Consider the following 20,272-nt stretch of genomic DNA (forward strand, 5'->3'; position numbering starts at 1 on the left):
TCATTTTATTTACTTTATATGGTATATAATTAACATTTAGTGATATTTACACAGATATATATATATAGTATATATATAGTATATATATATAGTATATTTTAATATTAATATTAATTATTTACAATACCTACACATATGATTTTATTTACATTTGTATATTTTTTCTGTAACAAAATTTTAAAATGTTAACCACAAAACTTTTAATGTGAGATTTTTCAAATCAAATTTCAAAATTAAAATATTAAGATCTCAATAATTTTTTAGTGTAGATTTTGAAATTGAAGTATTTATATATTTTATAAAGTATATAATTTAATTTAAATGACATTAATATATATATATATATAGTATGAATATTTATTAATGAGACTTCAAATTCATAGGATTTATGATCATTTGTATCTTGCTTGAACAAAAAAATAAAATCATTGATCACAAAATTTTCAATATGAGACTTTTACCATTATTAGTAATTTATAGTCGTTTTAAAATATTCAAAATATCACATATAAAAAATATCTCTATATATATATTTATATGTTTAATGTGATTGTTTAATTTCTTTTAATAATATAAAATTAAACAAAAAAGTGAGAGGATAAAAAAAATTTTTATATCAAATATGTATTATTCATAATCATTAATTATCATATATATGTTAATCATATTAGGTAATTCTGTAGTTTTTATTTAAGGAAAGAATAAAAAATATTCTCTTATACACTACTAATCAATTTGACAGTTGATTTAATAAAAACAATAATATATATTTATATTTATATGGACCAACTTATTTTTCTAAGGATTCTAAAAATAATTCTAGTGATAACATGTTGTTACACAAACATGTTGTAATGTTTCAGGATTAATATATATGAGATTTTAAAAATCTTTAAACTATACCATTTGAATAGTCACTATCAACAATTCAATATAAATGTGCAAACACACAATGTCTCTATCGTGGTTTAGAGTCTTCAAAACTTAAGAAACCAGAAGATTAAAATTTAATATATTAAATCATCTATGATTTTATTCAAAAAATCTTGCAAATTGAAACCACCAAAATCCCTTATATATTAATTGAGAAACATTACAAAGATGATTCTTAAAATCAATAGAGAAATAGGTTGGTACATCTAATTATATAATAATTTTTTTTATTAAACTAACCATAAATTCATTATTAATGTTCGTTATTATTACCTTAAATAAAAGTTACAGAATTGCCTAATGTGACTAAATTATATATAGCAATTAATGATTTTGAATGATAAAAATTGATAAAAATTAGTTATCTTCTATTTTTTTTTGTCATCTGGTGGATTAATATTAAAACTTAAACTGGAAGTACACAAAACTGGCAAAGGTATGAAAACCCTTCCAGAGCCAACAGCCAGCATAGTAGACAGTACTATCTGGAATCAAGAAAAGGACCAAGACAACAACTGATAAAGAAGGGAACAAGATCAGAAGAAACTTTTGGAGTTAAAAAACAAGTATCAAGAATGAGAAGCCACGATGATGGAAGCCGGAATGAGAGAGAAAGCGATGATGGTCTAAATTATTGGGGTGATAGCAAAGCTCCAACAACAGTTCCGATACGGAACTACGAGCACCAGCCACTCAAGAACAAGCTTCAACTGAGGGAAGCCACAAGATAACTGATCTTCACCCGAGCAGCCGACGAAGAAAAACTCGGTTTACAATCAAACTACTCAAAGACCAATCGCGATTGAGCTAAAGCTCCACAATTCCTTACCAAGAAATCCGGAGAACCCGTCGGTTAAAAACCAAGGAACAGCAAAACTTCACAGCATCATTGCTTCACAAAGACAATACTCCAATAAACAACAGGTCGAGCAAGGCCTTACCGCATACGAATCCCGGTAAGCAACATGACGCCACAAAGGATAGATGTCAATACCATAGACGAAGGCAAGGAGATCCTAACCGAAAACACTATGAAGACACTAGCCATCAATGCTTAAGACCACCACACTCCAGAAACTCAAAGAAATCTTGTTCACGATCCAACTTTAGAGCACAAGCCAAAGTTAAGATAATCGTAGACAAGGGCGTCAAGGGACAAAGAGAAGACCTTCAAAGACACTACAACACCGGACCCTTATGAAGAATATTTCACCAAATCCGATGGAAGAAGTAGCCACCCACATCAGAGCCGGTCTAGACCTGCATACCGCGCACCAGAAAACAGATTCGAAGCTGAAGAAATATCCCAAGCAAGGCGAGAAAGTGATGAGCAAACCCGACAACCTCTCCAAGCAGTCCAAATCCGACAAGGTCTCAGATTCAAATAGCAAACCAACCTAAAACTAAAGACTAGTACACTAACATACGCACAACATCGTAGGTGCGACCAGAAAACAGGATAACCTTGAAAGGAAGCTTAACATCAGACTTCACTGACGCCGGATTCCGACAGACGGGCTCATAGCCATTACAGAGAAGTCGATGAGGCCACCAACCCTTGGTTCTCCATCCGATTGCAGGCCAGAGTATATCCGTGATAACTCTCCCTAAACCAGATCTGAACCCACGTCTAAACGATGTTGAGATGCCGCAATTCAAACTAAGACGGCGAACAGGGAGACGTAGCAGAACCGCTCCCGGCGGCGGTGAGAAACACCGACCACCGGAGCAGCAGATCAGAAGACGGCGGCTCTTTCTTAGGGTTAGAGAGTTTTTTGTAATTAGTTATCTTCTATAAAAAATTAGTTTAATAAAAAATAGATTGTTCTATATGTATTATATTTTGAACTTTTAAAAACGACTATAAATTACTAAAACTGTTTAAAGTATCATATTCCAATTTTGTAATCCATGGTTTGAATTTTTTGTTATGACAAAATACAAATGATTACAAAATCATATAAGTAAAAATTCTAATTTAATTAATTATTAAGATTAAAATAGATATATATATATATATATATCTTTATATAATATATATAGTTTTAAATTAATTATATCTCACAATAAAAATTTTGTTATCAGTAATTTAAAGTTTTTTCTATAAAAGATACAAATGATCAAAAGACCATATGAGTATAAATCTTCATTTAATATTAAAAATATATGATATATGTTAATATCATTTAAATTTAATATATATCTTATCAAATAAAAAATTACTGTTTGGATTAATAAAATTGATTTTTATGTTCGCACTAATTTAGTTATATATATATATAATAGTTACTAAATTTTAATTATTCAATATATATTTATTATTTTATAGTATGTAAAAACATTTAATACATAAAATAATTTATACATATAATGTTCATTCCGCATAAGGTGTGGGTCTTAATCTAGTTGAATATTAAAAAGCTTACATATTTGAAAAACTATCCAATAAACATTACATATTCTCACTAACCATAAACATTTGCTAAGATTATAGGTATAAATGTTTTATTAAACCGCGGCTTTAATATTTACAAGTGCACAAAATTATATTAATTTTAATAGATTAGATGTAATAGATGTGTGAGCATTATTTATTTATAAGTTTATATTCTGATTTTTTAACTTTTTTATATATTCTGGTAAAAAAGTTCTTTTTCCAATATATCATTTACAGTCCTACTATATAAAAGGGACTAAATTCAAGGCTTTTGAGGCTATCCACCTCAGCCAAAATATTCTCATCCAAAAAGAATTAAAAATAAATGTCATTTAGAAGATAATTAACTAATATAAAACTTTTGATATTTCTAAAAATTTTAAATTTGTAACTGCTAATTTATTAATAGAATCATATATCTATATTGAATTATGTTCTATTTTTAATCGTTACTTTAAGAGTAAATAAATTATTAATTTATAATATATATATAGTTTATAACTTTATATTGTAGTTATAAATAAAGAGAAAATAACCGGGAAAGGTGAAGAAGCTCATATAAAATTATGTAATTAAAATGGTAAAATGGTGAATATGATGAAGTGAATCTAAGAAAATTTGTTGTACAAATTATGGTGCTTTCTTCGTCCACTATAATGATTTAAAATAATATATATTCATATAAATAAGTCAATATTTGTTGTTTTTTTTTTGTAAGATGTTAAGATTATCATTTTCTGAAAGGTTACACTGATCCAAAGAGATTAGTTTGTGGAGCTAACCAAACGAGGATTATAGTGTTTACTTTGAAAAAAGTAATAGGTTGAACGATAGATGGCGTGCGTGTTTTTTCACATGGAAATCTGCACATATATTAAAATTGTAAGATTTGAATCATAGAGAAAATATAGTGTATATGACTGAAGTTGATTCATTCCGAAACTAAAGATGGCTAAAATTCTTCTTTGTCAAAATGCATAGATGTGAATCTTATATGAATAGAGTTCTCAATTGCTTATAGCAGTGTAATAAATTCCGTGTGTAAAGGAAAAAAAATGTTATATAAGTGAAAACAAAAATTATGATTTTTTTCTTGTGCCTATAGGCTCTTCGCAATTTGAAGAAGAAAGAACATATTGTGTGAAAATCTTTGGCTCGGTCAAATTTTATCGAGTTGTTTATAAAACTGTTGTTATATGATTCATGTAAATTTTCAGTGTTGATTTAAAAGCCCAAGAAAACTCATCTATACTGACTTTTTGATTTTTTTCTGTGATTTAAATTTAAAAAAGATAAAACTTTCGATAAGTTATGTAAACTCAGAACAAGTATTTAACTTTAGAAAGCATTTACATGTTTCAAACTTATAATATATACATATATAATGTTTAAAATTATGTATATAAAACCTGTATAAAATGTGCTTAAATATGTTTCTTTTCTTTAATGTGTTAATTGTACTATATATAACATTATTTTAAAATTTCAAAAAGTTTATGTCACATTCAAAAACTATCAATAAAAAATATAATTCTCCATCTACAACCAGAAAAAAAGAAAAACTATAAACATATAAATTTAAATTAAGAAAAACTAACATTGGAAAAACAAAAAATTAATGTAAAAGAAACAAACCGACAAATAATATTATAAATAAAATAAATTTATAAGACACAATCCGCGCGAAGCGCGGAAAAAATCTCTAGTTATGTTAAAGTCTACTCTTATTGTATAAAAACGTAATATATTTGATATTCAAAAGTAAAGAATTAAATTTTTTTAGCAAACTTAAAACTGAAGCATCTATAACAATAATATAACTGAAAATGACACTTTGAATTAATTATTTCTCATCTTTAAATATTTAAGTTACAACATTCGCATAGTAACGGGTTTTAATTTTATGTATCCTTTATGTCTTTAGTATCCGAAGATTAAAAACACATTGATGTGTATAAATGATTATACGGTCAACCATTAACCCATCTAACCTATTTAATTTAATGGATCATGGATCAACCCAACCCATTTAATAAAAGGGTTGGGTTGACCCATGACCCATTAACAGTAAACCCATTTGGGTTATGGGTTGGGTTGACCCATTTGACCCATTTTGACACCCCTAATTATACCACGTGGTATTAGTTTTCTTAATTCAAATATTGTAAAATAGTTGTAAATTTTGGATATATACCATGTCCAGTTCGGTATTTAGGAATGAAAAAAAAATCAAACTATCAGAAAATCTGAAAATATTCACCCAAACAAATACCCAAAAATCAAAAGAAATATCCAAAATATTTAAATACCAGAAAAGACTCTAGATTTTACTCTAAATTTGACCCAATAAACCTAAAAATATCCAAATGTTATACAAATATTTGAAATATATATTATTTTTTTTACTTGAAACTCAAAACTATAACTGAAAACTCGAACCTAAAACTTAAAAGAATATCTGTAATGCCAAACTATATATGCAATGCCCAAATATATCTAATCAACACAATAATAATACAAGGTTCTTTCAAGCATTTGACATCTCAGCTTTTTTAGAAGTCTAAGGAGGTGACATGTTAATAAATAAAAAAAGTTGTAGCACCAATAAGAACATTTCGTTTTTCCTTGTCATCGTGTGGTGTTTTACATTTTCTTCTTCCTTGATTAGCCCATGATGAATTGGAGAATAAACTAGAGACTTAGAGAGAGAGAGAGAGAGAGAGAGAGAGAGAGAGAGAGAGAGAGAGAGAGAGAGAGAGAGAGAGAGAGAGAGAGAGAGAGATCAGTTCGTCGTTGAAGAACGATGCCGAAGATGAAACATCCTTTAGAAACTCCACATCGGAGGAAGTAGTGGTGTTGGCTGCGGATTTGGAGACCATCACAAGTTAGACGAGTCTCCTAGACCGATGATCGATCCCGCCCCTATTCAGTAGCTCTAGCTCGAGCCCATTTCTTACATTATCTGTCTCTTCGTTAGGTTTCGGTAACGTCTATAATGTGATCCTGCGGCGGTCGTGGATGGTGTTTATTTCAATTTGACTGAAGATAAAGTATCAAGTCCATTTAGCTATGGCAATCAGCTTGTCTGATCCTGATCCGATAGAGAATGCAGATGCAGCTCAGCTTGATGCTGTTAAGCGGATTAGCCTTAAGGTTAAGGCTCCAGTCACCAACACAGACTTGAACCAGAAAGTGAAAGATGGTTTTTGCGATGTGTATGTGATTACATCTAACTTTATTTCACAAGGAAGGATACAATGTGTATGGTTTTTGCTGTGTATAGGATCTTCAAGCGATCTCCGTTTCAGAAAATGTAGATTACAAGGTGATTTTGAATTTTTGGTGAACCGGTTAATTGAACCTGAATTGAAAGATTGGAGAGTAGAGCATTTATTTTGTCTTTGGAATGTCCAGACTTTGTTTGTGGTTAGGTGTAAGTGATTTGACTCAGAAACTGCAGATATAGTTGTAGAGTATATGGGTGGCCCCGTTGAGAATGCGGATGAAGCATTGAGAAGGTGGATGCACCGAAGCTATGAATTAAGGAACAACTTTACACCAATTCTAAATTATTTCAATTTTGTCTATTCTATCTAAAATAGTTTTATATATATCAAGTTACAAAAATAAATATTTAGATATTGATTTCCTTAGATAAAAACTTTTATTATTTACATTTTATCAGTTTGCATATTTTCCATATTATAAGTTACAATGAAATATGGAAGATATAATGAAATGTGCAAACTAAATAATCAAAGTTTCTACGACAAAATATGGAAGATAAGAGGTTGCGGAAATGGAGCAAGAGGGAGTGTGGCATTGACAAATGATAACAAAATAATTTTTGTGAGAGATACACGAGCTTTTTTATAGTAAATATAAAAATGTTACACAATATATATGGGATTAAATTTATAAATCAAAGTGATATATTCGAACTACAAAACTTCAAAAAGAAGTATACATACAAGTTAATAGTGATATTCTTTTATTTTGAAATGTTTAGGTTTATATCCAAATTAGACTAAATATGAGAGTTGATACCAAATACAAAATAATAAACATGTTTTTGATATTATGAAAGCATGTTTTTGATATTATGAAAGCACATATTTACTCTTTGTTTAAGCTTTAGTTTTATCCATTTTAAATATTTATGTTCAAAATTTTAATACTAAATTAAATATATTATTCTTTTGTTTAAATTATTAATTCATATCAGTCGAAATATGATACTAAAATAACAGTTAGAAACAAAATATATGAAGATTCCTGCGGCGTAGCGCGGGTTATTATCTAGTTTACCTAATATACACAAAATATTCCAGGTACTTTGAGTATCCGATCAGGTCTTGGGTAGGACGGACCCAAACCAAGACCTGCTAGTCAAAAAAATATCCAATAGGTACTTTGCCTTGGACCGAGACCCAAACCAAATATATATTTTCAAGTCGGTTTTAGTTATACAAAATCTCAAATAAATTAACTCATAAATTATATAATTGTTAAAAAAAATTGTTGCTTCGAAATAATACAGACTTTGTAACATAATAATGTACAATCTCAAAATTCTAAATTATATCAATTTTATTTATAATCCAAGAGAATTCGCGCTTTTGAAGTGCGGTCAAAATCAAATTTTTATTAATTAAGAAACATAATATATCATACTATATATGTAGTAAAATGCATTGGGTACTTGGAATCCTATGGATGAAGACAACAAATTTAAGTATAATTTAGATTTTGCCTCGTGATGACGTCAAAGATTCGGACTTGTATGCAATTGTTGCTGTCAGTGAACATACTATAGAAACTCTATAAATTAATATTCGATAAATTAATTAACAAGCTAAATTAATACATTTATTTGGTTCCAAGTTCGGCCGGTTCAAAATAATTTTTAGAAAATTGTATGTAAATATATAGTCCCACTACAATTTATATAAATATAATTTATATAAGTACAAATAAAATATTGTATTATGTGTTTTATATATTCACAAAAAATATTCACAATGAAGTATATCTGTATTTTTTCTTAACACTTCAATATATTTTGATAATATTTAATGAATGTATATGTAAAACTATATTTAAATTCTATGAAACATATTTTGTATACACCAAATAATATAACAAGCATATATAAAAGTTGAATTTCTAAAATTTAATGAATATATATACAAATAAACTATTTTCTTGTTTTGTAGAAAAGTCATATTCTAAAATACAGAAATCTAAAAAAATGAAACTTTTTATAAATTAATAACTCTATAAATGAATAAATTTCATATTCCCGATATTATTAATTTATAGAGTTTTTACTGCAATAAGATTTAAAGACTCTAAGCCTTTTTTCTTCATTACTTTTTTATAAATGAAAATATAGATTTGTTTCCAGTATTGTTTACCAGCTGTGATATGATACAATGTATTACCATTATGTACCATATATGATTAGGACTACAAAATATTATGGTTAGGACTAGAAAATAAAAAAAATTAGGAAAAAGCAAAAAAAAAAGTATGTGTTTGTCTATAAAAGTTATAGCTACCTAAGTATAGGTATTTATCATTAACATTGCTTTCTTTCAAATGATATATATATGTTATGAATATTCTTCTCCATGTAGGTTCAGTAGCTCTTGAAATATCTCAGTTTTGAGGTTTTATCAATGCTAGTTTTGGAGGTTATAGTGTCATTCTCAAGTGTTGGTCTAACATTTTCTTGAAGGTTGTAATAGATTTACTTAGAGAATGATCATATCAGAGAAAACTGGTGGTGGGTTATCATGGAGTAGGGATGATAATATTGCTTTTGAGAGAGCTCTTGTGGTTTATACTGACGAGACAGATAATCGTTGGGAAAAGATTGCTGACTCTGTTCCAGAGAAAACTCTAGCACAAGTTATAGAACATTACAAGAGTTTACTTCATGATATTACGATGATTGAATCTGGAATTGTACCTCTTCCTGATTATAATGATGTCCCAATAGAAACAAATGTTCGAGAAAGAAGCATTGAGGAACGTAGTATCAATCGCAAATGTGAGTATAAGCAAGAAGATGAACCAAAACCAAAGCGACGTAAGGCGGTTCCTTGGACACCGCTTGAACACAGGTTAGTTACTAGTACGACTACTTCTACATCACGATTTTATACAGTAATTTTAGGTGTATAAAAAAAATTATCATAAATTATATGAAAAATAAGAGCTGTTTTTTTTTTTGAGTGTAAAATATTATGAATTTTCTTACACTGAGACACCGACACTTTGCATAATATATAGTTAGGCCCTGCCTGCGGGGTAAACACCATTAGCAGCTGCTTAGGATCCATGGAATGTGTTTAAAAATTTACACTACAAATTTTCATTATTTTTATATTTTCTATATTGGCTTAGGGCCTTAAGAAAATTTTAAAATATATGGACCGGCGCTGGATATAGCTTAGGTTTTTATATAGTTATGATTTTATAGTTGATATTTTTATAAAATATTGAATATTATGTTTTTTGTTTTTTTGGAACAGTCAATTTCTTCTTGGTCTAAAAAAATATGGGAAAGGTGATTGGCGTAGCATTTCACGTCACGTAGTATTGACAAGAACACCAACTCAAGTTGCAAGTCACGCACAAAAATACTTCGCACGTCATAGAGCTATGAACAGAAGCAGACAGAGACATAACATTCACGATGTCAACGTTTCGGAAAGCAGTAACATCTCAGCAATGAAAGCACCAATCACATGCCAAGACGCTAAAGCCGCTTCGCAACCATCGGTAGACCATCAAGCATATGAGACACCAGCCATATGGAACACAGAAGCCACTTCACCAACATCACTAGACCATCATGTATTTGGGACACCTACCATATGGAACATGCAAGCCGCTTCGCATCCATCAGTGAATGTTCCTGTTTATGGCGCACCCACTATCGGCCAATCAATGGTTGGACCATATGTCTTACCTTATGGAACTGACATGAATCTCTTTACGCCACCTTACATGGCTTACGGGGCTCAACACCATTCGACACCTTACTCCCCAGTTCCTAGTGCACCGTTCAACACATGGACAGTTCCAGACAACATGACAAATATACCTACTTCTCGTTAGGTGAGGTTGTATTTTATGTTTGTTTCAGAACGTGTGATATGTATAAAAAAACTTAACATTCAATTTGGCTTGTCGCTAACGTCAAATTGCTTTGTTTTATGTTTTATGTTTTATGTTTTAAATTTTTAATTGTTTTTTTACTATGAAAATGTGTCATTTGGGGATTATATATATATATATATACTATTATTTGTGAAGTGGTTTTTACGTTAAAAGTTAGTCTGGTTAATATTGTTTATACCCTTAATATATAATTAATTCCATTTATTATATTATCAATTATTTATCTTTTTATTTTTATTAATTTTGGATAATAAAATAATAAATAATATTATTTTGATAATGCTAATATAGATTTCAATTTCTTTTTATTCAAGTAATATTCATAAACAAATTATCTTTCATATTTTTGGATGATTATTATTATATAAAAACGAAATATATACAATATTATATACATGTATTTTTCATCCGATCTTGTTAAATTGAAAAATATATATTATATATTTGTGTACATATATAATACTAAAATTAACATCACTATGTTTAATGTTCTACTGTCCAAAACAGTATAATAAAATGTCACATAATTCTTTTTAAAATTGTCAAACTTAAACAAACCGAACACATCATAATTTTTCTTTCGATGTGTTCTATAAGTGTTGGTTCACATCTATACTATTATTTGCTTTGATTAAAGAATCTTGACTCATTATATGGATAAAGCTCAAGCAATGTGTAAGCAATGTTAAAAATTTAGATAAAATTATGAGTGATATATTCAGTTGTGTTAAATCTTTAGTTGTAAAGTTATGTCTTTTATTAAAAATTTAATAAATTTAATATGTCATAATTGAAGTAATATAGTTGAATTGTAATGGGCTTTGAATTGATAATATATAATAATAAATATTTATAAGATGACTTTGTCCATATATCTGGGTAAAATATCTAGTTATATTATATTTCAATTGTTTACAAACCCTTTCTTATGTAGTGTTACATTTTTGTGTATTTTTTTTTAATTTGAAAATTAAATTTCTTTGTAAAAATAAATAATTTTAAAATATAGCTAACATATGTGTTAATTAATATTGCACATTTACAGGTTTTTCTCAGAATTTAAAAATGGTTATACATATATGTATTTTAGTTTATTTTGAAATTTATATGAAACTTTTTTTTTTTGCGAAATTTACTGATTGTAAAAGCCAATGTCAGTTTTAAATATTTTAAAGTTTTTTTTTGAGAAAAAGACTAGAATAGCACCAAACCAAGTTTTTGTTCCCAAAGTAGCACTCAAGGCTCAAAGTCACAAAAATAGGTTTCATTAAAGAGGTAAATATACACTTATACCCCTTGAGTTAATTAATCCAAACCTTAGGGTTTAGAGTTAAGGGGTGGGGTTTTGGAATTATGATTTAAAATTTTATAAAAAATAAATACTAAAATAAAAAATAAAAAATTTAAAAAACAGTTTCAAAAAGTATTTTTAAATTATTAAAAGAAAATTTGAAAAAAAAATAAAAATTCAATTTTTTTTTTTAAAAAAGATTATTAATAATTTCGAATCTGAAAACATATAATCTGAAACTATAAAAAAAATTTCTTTTTTTCATTTTATTTTTATTTTATTTATTTTTGTTTGTTTATTTAATTTTAAACCAAAGGTATTAGGGATATTTTACCCTTTAATGAATGTCATTTTTGTGACTTTTTTCTTTTAGTGCTATTTTTGAGACATAAACTTCAAAATGTGCTATTATTGACAATTGCCCCTTTTTTTTTTTCTGGAATACTATATATGTCTAGTATGAAAACTACTCCAAATTTTTAATCAAAATTTTACATGAAAAACTTCAAAATAAATTTAATTAGAAAAACAACTCACAAACTAAAACAAAAATTTCAGAAATAAAAGGGTAAAAATGAAATTAACTGGAAATAAGAGGGTCTGCATAAGTAAATGAAAGAAAAAAAAACGATCCAGTGTGAATCGAACATCTCTTTGGGGGAGGAACCTCAGACGTGAGGCGTGAAGGTGAAGGAGACGAACGAGATTGCGATTCCTTTCCGTTACGCCGTAACTGTAAACCCTAGCTTAGATCCTCACCGATTCAAGCTCAATCCTAGCTTACAGGTTCGTCTCTCTCTCCCTTCTCCTTAGATCTACTCCAGAATCAACCTTCTCGATTGGTTTCGGATGCTTTGAACGGTTGACACTAGGCAGATTCTTGTAGATTTCTCGATTCCAATTGCGATTCGTGTTGAATTCGATTACTAGTCTGATTCTGTAACGTTTGTGCAGAAGTTTAGATCACTGACGGCGACCTAGAGTTTTCGATTTGGGATGTCGAGCTTTCGCGTGGGAGGGAAGGTAGTGGATAAGGTTGACTTGTGCAGGAAGAAACGCTCGGCGTGGCGTTTGGATGTTTGGCCGTTTGCGATTCTCTATGCCACGTGGTTGACTACGATCGTGCCTAGCATAGACTTCACTGATGCTTTGATCGTGTTTGGTGGCCTTCTTGCTTCTCACATCTTGGTCTTGCTGTTCACTATGTGGTCTGTGGATTTCAAGTGTTTTGTCCAGTTTAGCAAGGTAAACCTCATCACTCTTGTGGATGCTTGTAGATTTTTTCTTGAGTGAAAGGTTTATGATGGCCTTGTGTTGTGCCTGTGTGTTGATTCGCAGGTTAACAGTATCAGCCAGGCGGATGCGTGTAAAGTCACACCAGCCAAGTTTTCTGGGTCTAAAGAAGTTGTGCCTCTTCATTTTCGTAGCCAAGTAAGCTCATTTGAGGTTTTAGATTCAGTTGTTAAGCTGCCACTAAGATAGGCTCCGTGAATGGTTTGGCTTTTAAACTGGTTTTAGACTGCTTTTATGACTTAATTTATGTAAAGTTCAGTGTCAACACACTATGTCTCTGCGGAAAATAATGAATTTATACCACATACTATTTGAATCCTCTTTAGCCTGGAAATGCTTTGAGTTTTTCCAGTACTCTTACTTATCATGTTCTAACAGTTAAGTCTTTTGACGTTTGCAGATGACTGGTTCGTCATCCTCTGGAGACACGGAAGAAATATTCTTTGACTTCAGAAAGCAGCGTTTTATGTACTCGAAAGAGCTGGGAGCCTTTTCCAAGCTTCCTTACCCCACAAAGGAAACATTTGGTCATTATCTCAAATGTACTGGCCATGGTACGGAAGCTAAGGTCGCAACAGCCACTGAGAAGTGGGGAAGGAACGTGTAAGTCGACTTATCACTTTCTATACATGTATATATCAGATTCACAAGATCATATTATGGTCGATAATTGAAGCTTTTTATTAGCAATTCCTTTTTGCGTGTCTCGTAATTTCTGCTATCAGTTTTTCTTTTTATGTGTCTGACTAACTTTTCTTTTCTAATCATTTCTCGTTCTGAATGTATATCCAAAGCGTGGTTGTTCTTTTATCTGGTTTGATACTTTTTTCTGCTTCTCGCAGATTTGATTATCCGCAACCTACATTCCAGAAGCTATTGAAAGAAAACTGCACGGAACCATTTTTCGTATTTCAGGTGTTGTTTTCTTGATAATGCATGTATCTTACAGTTCTTTTTCTTCTTCCACGGCTCTGTTGCTCCAAGTACTGCGTTTCTTCCTCTTTATTCAGGTTTTCTGTGTGGGTCTTTGGTGCTTGGATGAATTCTGGTATTACAGTGTGTTCACACTATTCATGCTTCTCATGTTCGAGTCAACAATGGCAAAAAGTCGCTTGAAGACATTAACCGACCTAAGACGTGTTAGGGTGGACAGTCAGACTGTGATGGTTTATCGATGCGGGAGGTTTGTGATTTAATAACACGCAGTTTTCCTTAAAGATCGCTTCGGTATTACTGCTGTGTCTGAAAATGTCAAATTTTAGGTGGGCGAAGCTCTTAGGCACTGATCTACTGCCAGGAGATGTTGTATCTATTGGGAGGCCGTCTACCCACACTGGAGGGGAGGATAAGACAGTACCAGCCGACATGCTTTTACTTGTAGGAAGTGCTATCGTAAATGAAGCCATTTTGACAGGCGAGTCAACTCCCCAGTGGAAGGTACTTTCGTTCCTCAACGTCATTTTCGTTTGTTGGCTTCTTTCCAAATTATTGCTCTCTGGATTTTGGATTTGAAGAGTTCAGAATTGTAACAGTGCACAAATGATAAATTTGGTCCATCTTATTTGCTATTTCTCATAAGCAGCTTCTCTTACAATACGTGTGATAGTTTCTAGCACCTTGTTTGAAACTTTGATCGTAATTATTAACTAGCGAGCAATACTTACTTCACAATAGGTATCCTTGTATAATATGGTCCATATGTTTTGCTGAGATTGTATGATGGATATTATAGGTTGCAATTGCTGGCGAGGGATCTGATAAGAAGTTATCGATCAAGAGGGATAAAAATCATGTTTTATTTGGCGGGACCAAGATCTTACAACATTCACCTGACAAGGTAATTCCGTATCAACAATTTCAACAATTTATTCTTCAGTGCTTGCTCCTAACTTGTGTTTCATACTATTTGATATTTGGGGTCAGACATTCCCTCTGAAAACCCCTGATGGTGGCTGTCTAGCTGTTGTTCTCCGAACTGGATTTGAGACAAGCCAAGGAAAGCTAATGCGGACAATTTTATTTTCTACAGAGAGGGTATGGGATCTTTCCGATGTTTTTTGTTGTTTCATTTGCACCATGTTAAGAATTTTATTTGTTCTGATCCTTTTGGTAAAAACACTCAGGTTACTGCAAACAGCTGGGAGAGTGGTCTGTTCATATTATTTCTAGTTGTGTTTGCCGTGATAGCTGCGGGCTATGTTCTTGTAAAGGTACGGTAATATTTGTTTCAGGTTCTTATTCAAATAATATGTCTATGTATACTAGTTATGAGGAATCTACTTTGCAGGGTCTCGAGGATCCTACAAGGAGCAAATATAAGCTCTTGCTAGGCTGTTCAATTATCATCACCTCAGTGATCCCGCCAGAATTGCCTATGGAATTATCCATTGCTGTCAACACGTCATTACTTGCTCTTGCACGTCGTGGGATCTTTTGCACAGAGCCTTTTAGGATTCCTTTTGCCGGGAAGGTAGTATCTGTTATACCTTATTTTGCTATTCGATTAAGAACTCTTTATCTTGAGCGAGCGACACCCTGCAAGGAATTAGTTGTCTTATTAGTGTTACCCTTTTTCTTTAATGACAGGTCGATTTGTGCTGTTTTGATAAGACTGGTACACTCACGTCAGATGACATGGTAAGTTTAAGTGAAGCTCTTGGTATATGCTTGCTTGATTTTGTTTATGGTAAACTCATTTTTATTTGCTGCTACATAGGAATTTCGTGGAGTTGGGGGCTTGGCTGATGGTGAAGAAGCAGAGACTGATATGAGCAAGGTTCCCGTACGCACATTAGAGATTTTGGCGTCGTGTCATGCTTTAGTCTTTGTAGACAACAAGCTGGTATGAGCAACTCAATTTCTTTTCTGTTTTTGGTTTAGAGCAACTCAATTTACTGTTATAAGTTTTGATGTTGTTCCTGTTTTGAGCTGTGCAAATTTTCATTTTTGTGCAAGTCTTTGATTTTCCGTCTATAGACTCTGTTGATACACGCACATATGTTTTTATTAAATCTGACAATGGATTCCATGTTACACTTAATAAGTTTTAAATTAAAGTGTATATAGTACACATGTGATGCATGATAATTTTACTTATGCTTTGCTTTTGCATCATTAGTCATCATTACGAAATTCTGTCATGCTTTACTCTGTTTTTCAATACTTACACTTTTTCAATACTTACAGGTTGGTGATCCTCTTGAGAAGGCTGCACTTAAAGGAATTGACTGGAGTTACAAATCTGATGAAAAGGCCTTGCCGAAAAGGTAACTATTGTCACTTTTATTAATCTCGTATTCTTTTGTTCTCATACTTTGTGTACGGTGCCTATTTAGCCCTGTGATTACCGTGCATAGATTTTGAGATGAAAGGCTAATATAAGGATACGTACTGCTACTGCATTAGATATAATGGTTTCTTCTTTGTTTATGGTTTTATGAAAAAATGAAAAAATGATGTCTACCTGTGAAGCAGTTGACTAAGGGAATACGGGAACTAAAGCTCACATAGAAAATGTTAACTGATAGTATTACATTACCTGAGATACTGCGATAGGCTCTGCTTCAATGTTTTTCACATTCTGCGTCTCGGCATCATGAGTACCTATCATTTTCTTTGAAGCTAATACATATATATACACCTTAATGGTTTCGCCGTGTGCACACATACGAAGAAGATTGATTCTAATTGTCCTATTTTATCCGCTGCAGAGGAAATGGCAACTCGGTGCAGATAATGCAGAGATACCATTTTGCTTCGCATCTGAAGAGAATGTCAGTTATCGTTTGTATTCAGCAGGAATATTTTGTGTTTGTGAAGGTCTGCTTGATACATTATTTTCGTTGGCTAAATTTTATCAGTAAATCCAGATCTAAATGCTTATATTTCACTTATCAGGGTGCCCCAGAGACCATCCAAGATAGACTTGTGGATGTGCCAGCAGCATATATCGAAACATATAAGAGATACACACGCCAAGGATCTCGAGTTCTGGCCCTTGCATTTAAACGACTTCCTGATATGACGGTAGTTACGCATGCTCTGACTCATGAACCTGTTGGCTTCTTGAAAAAACTTGACGCATGTCATTTTAGCTAGATAGTTGTGTCACTGATACGCTTTACACTTGCAGACGTAGAGAATAGAATTCACTGCTCATCTATTTGACGTTGTTTGTGAATCTCTAAATTTATGTCAGAAGTCTTGCGTTCTTTGGTCTTATGGTGAAATAGTTAGTTATCTGTTTGTTCTTATGTACTTAATAATATTAACATCCATCACTTTTTTGTTATGGATTATGCAAGCTTCTGCTGATTAGCTTTAAGATTTACTTAACGAGTATTTTAATGTTGACCAGGCCAGTGAAGTTAGAGACATGGACCGAGATGCTGTTGAGAATGACCTTACTTTTGCTGGGTTTGCGGTAATGGCATAGAATGCATTTTGCTCTTATGAAGCTTTACTTTCTTCGTTTTTGTAAATTGTAAACGATGGTCTGGTATCGAAATTGTTTCCTAATGGTTTATAATGCATCACAGGTCTTCAATTGCCCCATTAGATCAGATTCAGCTACCGTTCTTTTAGAGTTGAAGAATTCATCCCATGACTTGGTAATTTACTGTGTTCTTATAATGCAAACAGACTCGGGAATTAGGGGGCCTCTTTTTTTCCACTCAGTACAATTTGCCTGCAAAGCAGCTATCTCAGACTTGAGTATAGCTTGTTTTTTTAATTCCATTTTTCAGTCGCCGTGTTTTTTTTCTTGCAAAGGTGCTCGTTCTTTCTTTAATAATTAGATACACGGGATGTCTTATCCTACTTCCATGATTTTAGGTGATGATTACAGGTGATCAGGCATTGACAGCTTGTCATGTTGCAAGCAAAGTGCATATTGTATCAAACCCAGTCTTAATTCTTAGCCAATCAAGGCCTGGAGCTGAATATAAGTGGATGTCACCTGATGAGAAGGAGATCATACCCTACAGGTGTAGTATTAATCACATTTACTGTATAACTAATGCAACTTCGTATCCTCATCTTGTACAAGCTTAGGTATTCACATGATACCAACAGTATATGTTGTGACACAAGTCTCCATGGTCTTTTCTTTTTCTTCTTGCTTCTGACTGAGATAGGATGACATGGTTTTTGTTTACAGTGACAAAGAGATCGAAACCCTTGCTGAAACGCATGATTTATGCATTGGAGGAGACAGCATTGAAATGCTACAGGCTACATCGGCTACTGTGAGAGTCATTCCATTTGTTAAAGTAAGCATATCTTGTAATCTCTTTATCACTTGATTTATTATTTCTAAATAATAGAGCCCGACTCTTTAACCATTTCTCCTTTCAGGTTTTTGCGAGAGTTGCTCCACAGCAGAAGGAGCTAATCTTAACCACCTTTAAAGCGGTAGGAAGGGGAACTCTGATGTGTGGGGACGGGACAAATGATGTTGGAGCATTGAAGCAGGTAACGCATATAGAAATTCATTTGGAAGATTGAGGTTTAGCTTTTTAGATGTCAGGCGAATGATACATATGCTTTATTCTCTTTCTTTCTTTTGATTGTATTTTTGTTGTTCACAATTCCAGGCCCATGTTGGAGTTGCCTTACTGAATACTGTCACTCCCTCGGAATCGTCTAAAGATGATCCTAAGTCGAAGTCAAAAAAGCCCAAACAACCATCAGAACCAGCTAGCAAAACCGCAATTCAGAATGGAGAAGGATCGTCAAAGGCGAAGGCCCCACCCCAAAACCGCCACTTAACTGCTGCGGAATTGCAGAGACAAAAGTTAAAGAAGATGATGGATGAACTAAACAGTGACGAAGGTGATGGCCGGTCAGCACCCGTGGTAAAACTCGGGGATGCATCAATGGCATCTCCCTTCACAGCAAAACACGCGTCGGTTGCTCCAGTGACGGACATAATCCGACAGGGTCGCAGTACACTAGTGACGACTCTTCAGATGTTCAAAATTCTCGGTCTCAACTGTCTCGCCACAGCTTATGTACTAAGTGTTATGTACTTGGACGGTGTGAAGCTCGGTGATGTCCAGGCAACAATCAGCGGCGTATTAACAGCTGCGTTTTTCCTCTTCATATCCCACGCTCGACCGCTTCAAACCCTCTCTGCAGAGCGACCCCACCCGAGTGTCTTCTCCGTGTACCTCTTCCTCTCTCTCCTTGGACAGTTCGCTGTCCACATAACCTTCTTGATCTACTCCGTGAAGGAAGCTGAGAAACACATGCCCGAGGAATGCATCGAACCAGACGCCACGTTCCATCCTAACCTGGTGAACACGGTGTCGTACATGGTGAGCATGATGCTTCAGGTGGCGACTTTCGCTGTGAACTACATGGGACACCCCTTTAACCAGAGTATCAGAGAAAACAAACCTTTCTTCTACGCGCTCATCGCTGGAGCAGGGTTCTTCACGGTGATTGCATCTGATCTGTTCAGGGACCTGAACGATTCGCTGAAGCTGGTGCCTCTGCCTGAAGGTATGAGGGATAAGCTTCTCCTCTGGGCTTTGCTTATGTTCGTCATCTGCTACTCGTGGGAGAGGTTGCTCAGGTGGGCTTTCCCTGGTAAGATTCCTTCGTGGAAGCATAAGCAGAGAAGTGTCACTGCGAATCTGGAGAAGAAGAAGAAGGTATGATCAGAAGAGCCAGACAGGGTTATAGGTTCAGGTAAAACAATCAAAAAATACAATTTTAACTCCGAGAGAGATGTTGGGTTTTGGGATCTTGTTTTTGCTGAAGCTTTGAAGACATGAGCATAGGTCTCTCTGGTTAAGACATTTGGTTCTCATTTCTTAACTTTGTTTTTGGTTACTCTCTAAGAAGAAGAAGCGCACATTTCTCAAATACTTGAATTAAAATGTAAGGGGTTTACATTAGTCTCTACCTCTTGTTCCTTGCTTCCATTTTATTTCGTTTCTCAGTTCTGTTTAGAGGATCTGAAAACTTGTATGCCTGTTTTCGAAACATTAAATCAGACTTGAGACCTGCTACTCTGTTAGACTAATAAATTGAAACCAGTCATAACGATTAGTGTCTAACGTTCTGATTTCGCCTTATTATATAAGCGTGAGTAATACTGTGGCTTCGAATGGTGATGAAAC

General features: G+C 32.8%; 2 protein-coding genes across 2 annotated transcripts; both read left to right on the plus strand.

Annotated features, from left to right (window-relative positions):
• The first annotated feature begins 9,611 nt into the window (after positions 1 to 9,611).
• LOC125581341 (transcription factor SRM1-like) lies at positions 9,612 to 10,526 on the plus strand. Its single transcript, XM_048746603.1, has one exon. The coding sequence runs from the start codon at positions 10,040 to 10,042 to the stop codon at positions 10,496 to 10,498; it is 459 nt and encodes a 152-aa protein (XP_048602560.1). The 5' UTR covers positions 9,612 to 10,039; the 3' UTR covers positions 10,499 to 10,526.
• Positions 10,527 to 12,443: 1,917 nt separating this feature from the next.
• LOC106404468 (probable manganese-transporting ATPase PDR2) lies at positions 12,444 to 20,161 on the plus strand. The gene is made up of 22 exons (XM_013845191.3): positions 12,444 to 12,638; positions 12,807 to 13,097; positions 13,191 to 13,283; positions 13,546 to 13,748; positions 13,988 to 14,060; positions 14,156 to 14,328; positions 14,408 to 14,582; positions 14,878 to 14,982; positions 15,069 to 15,179; positions 15,269 to 15,355; positions 15,433 to 15,615; positions 15,732 to 15,782; positions 15,862 to 15,987; positions 16,332 to 16,411; positions 16,856 to 16,964; positions 17,043 to 17,171; positions 17,503 to 17,568; positions 17,684 to 17,755; positions 17,979 to 18,130; positions 18,304 to 18,415; positions 18,501 to 18,617; positions 18,740 to 20,161. Exons 2-22 carry the CDS (start codon positions 12,849 to 12,851, stop codon positions 19,805 to 19,807), a joined length of 3,534 nt encoding a protein of 1,177 aa, XP_013700645.2. The 5' UTR covers positions 12,444 to 12,638; positions 12,807 to 12,848; the 3' UTR covers positions 19,808 to 20,161.
• Positions 20,162 to 20,272: the final 111 nt, after the last annotated feature.

This window comes from Brassica napus, chromosome A2 (assembly GCF_020379485.1).
Source record: "Brassica napus cultivar Da-Ae chromosome A2, Da-Ae, whole genome shotgun sequence".
NCBI lineage: Eukaryota > Viridiplantae > Streptophyta > Magnoliopsida > Brassicales > Brassicaceae > Brassica > Brassica napus.

What these genes read in the sequence shown, in the direction of transcription:
- LOC125581341 (XM_048746603.1), top strand. Translation starts at nt 10,040, where the DNA reads ATGAACAGAAGCAGACAGAGACATAACATTCACGATGTCAACGTTTCG.
- LOC106404468 (XM_013845191.3), top strand. Translation starts at nt 12,849, where the DNA reads ATGTCGAGCTTTCGCGTGGGAGGGAAGGTAGTGGATAAGGTTGACTTG. An exon ending in TACAACATTCACCTGACAAG is followed by an intron (nt 14,983 to 15,068) that starts GTAATTCCGTAT and finishes ATTTGGGGTCAG; the next exon opens with ACATTCCCTCTGAAAACCCC. An exon ending in TTTTATTTTCTACAGAGAGG is followed by an intron (nt 15,180 to 15,268) that starts GTATGGGATCTT and finishes AAAAACACTCAG; the next exon opens with GTTACTGCAAACAGCTGGGA.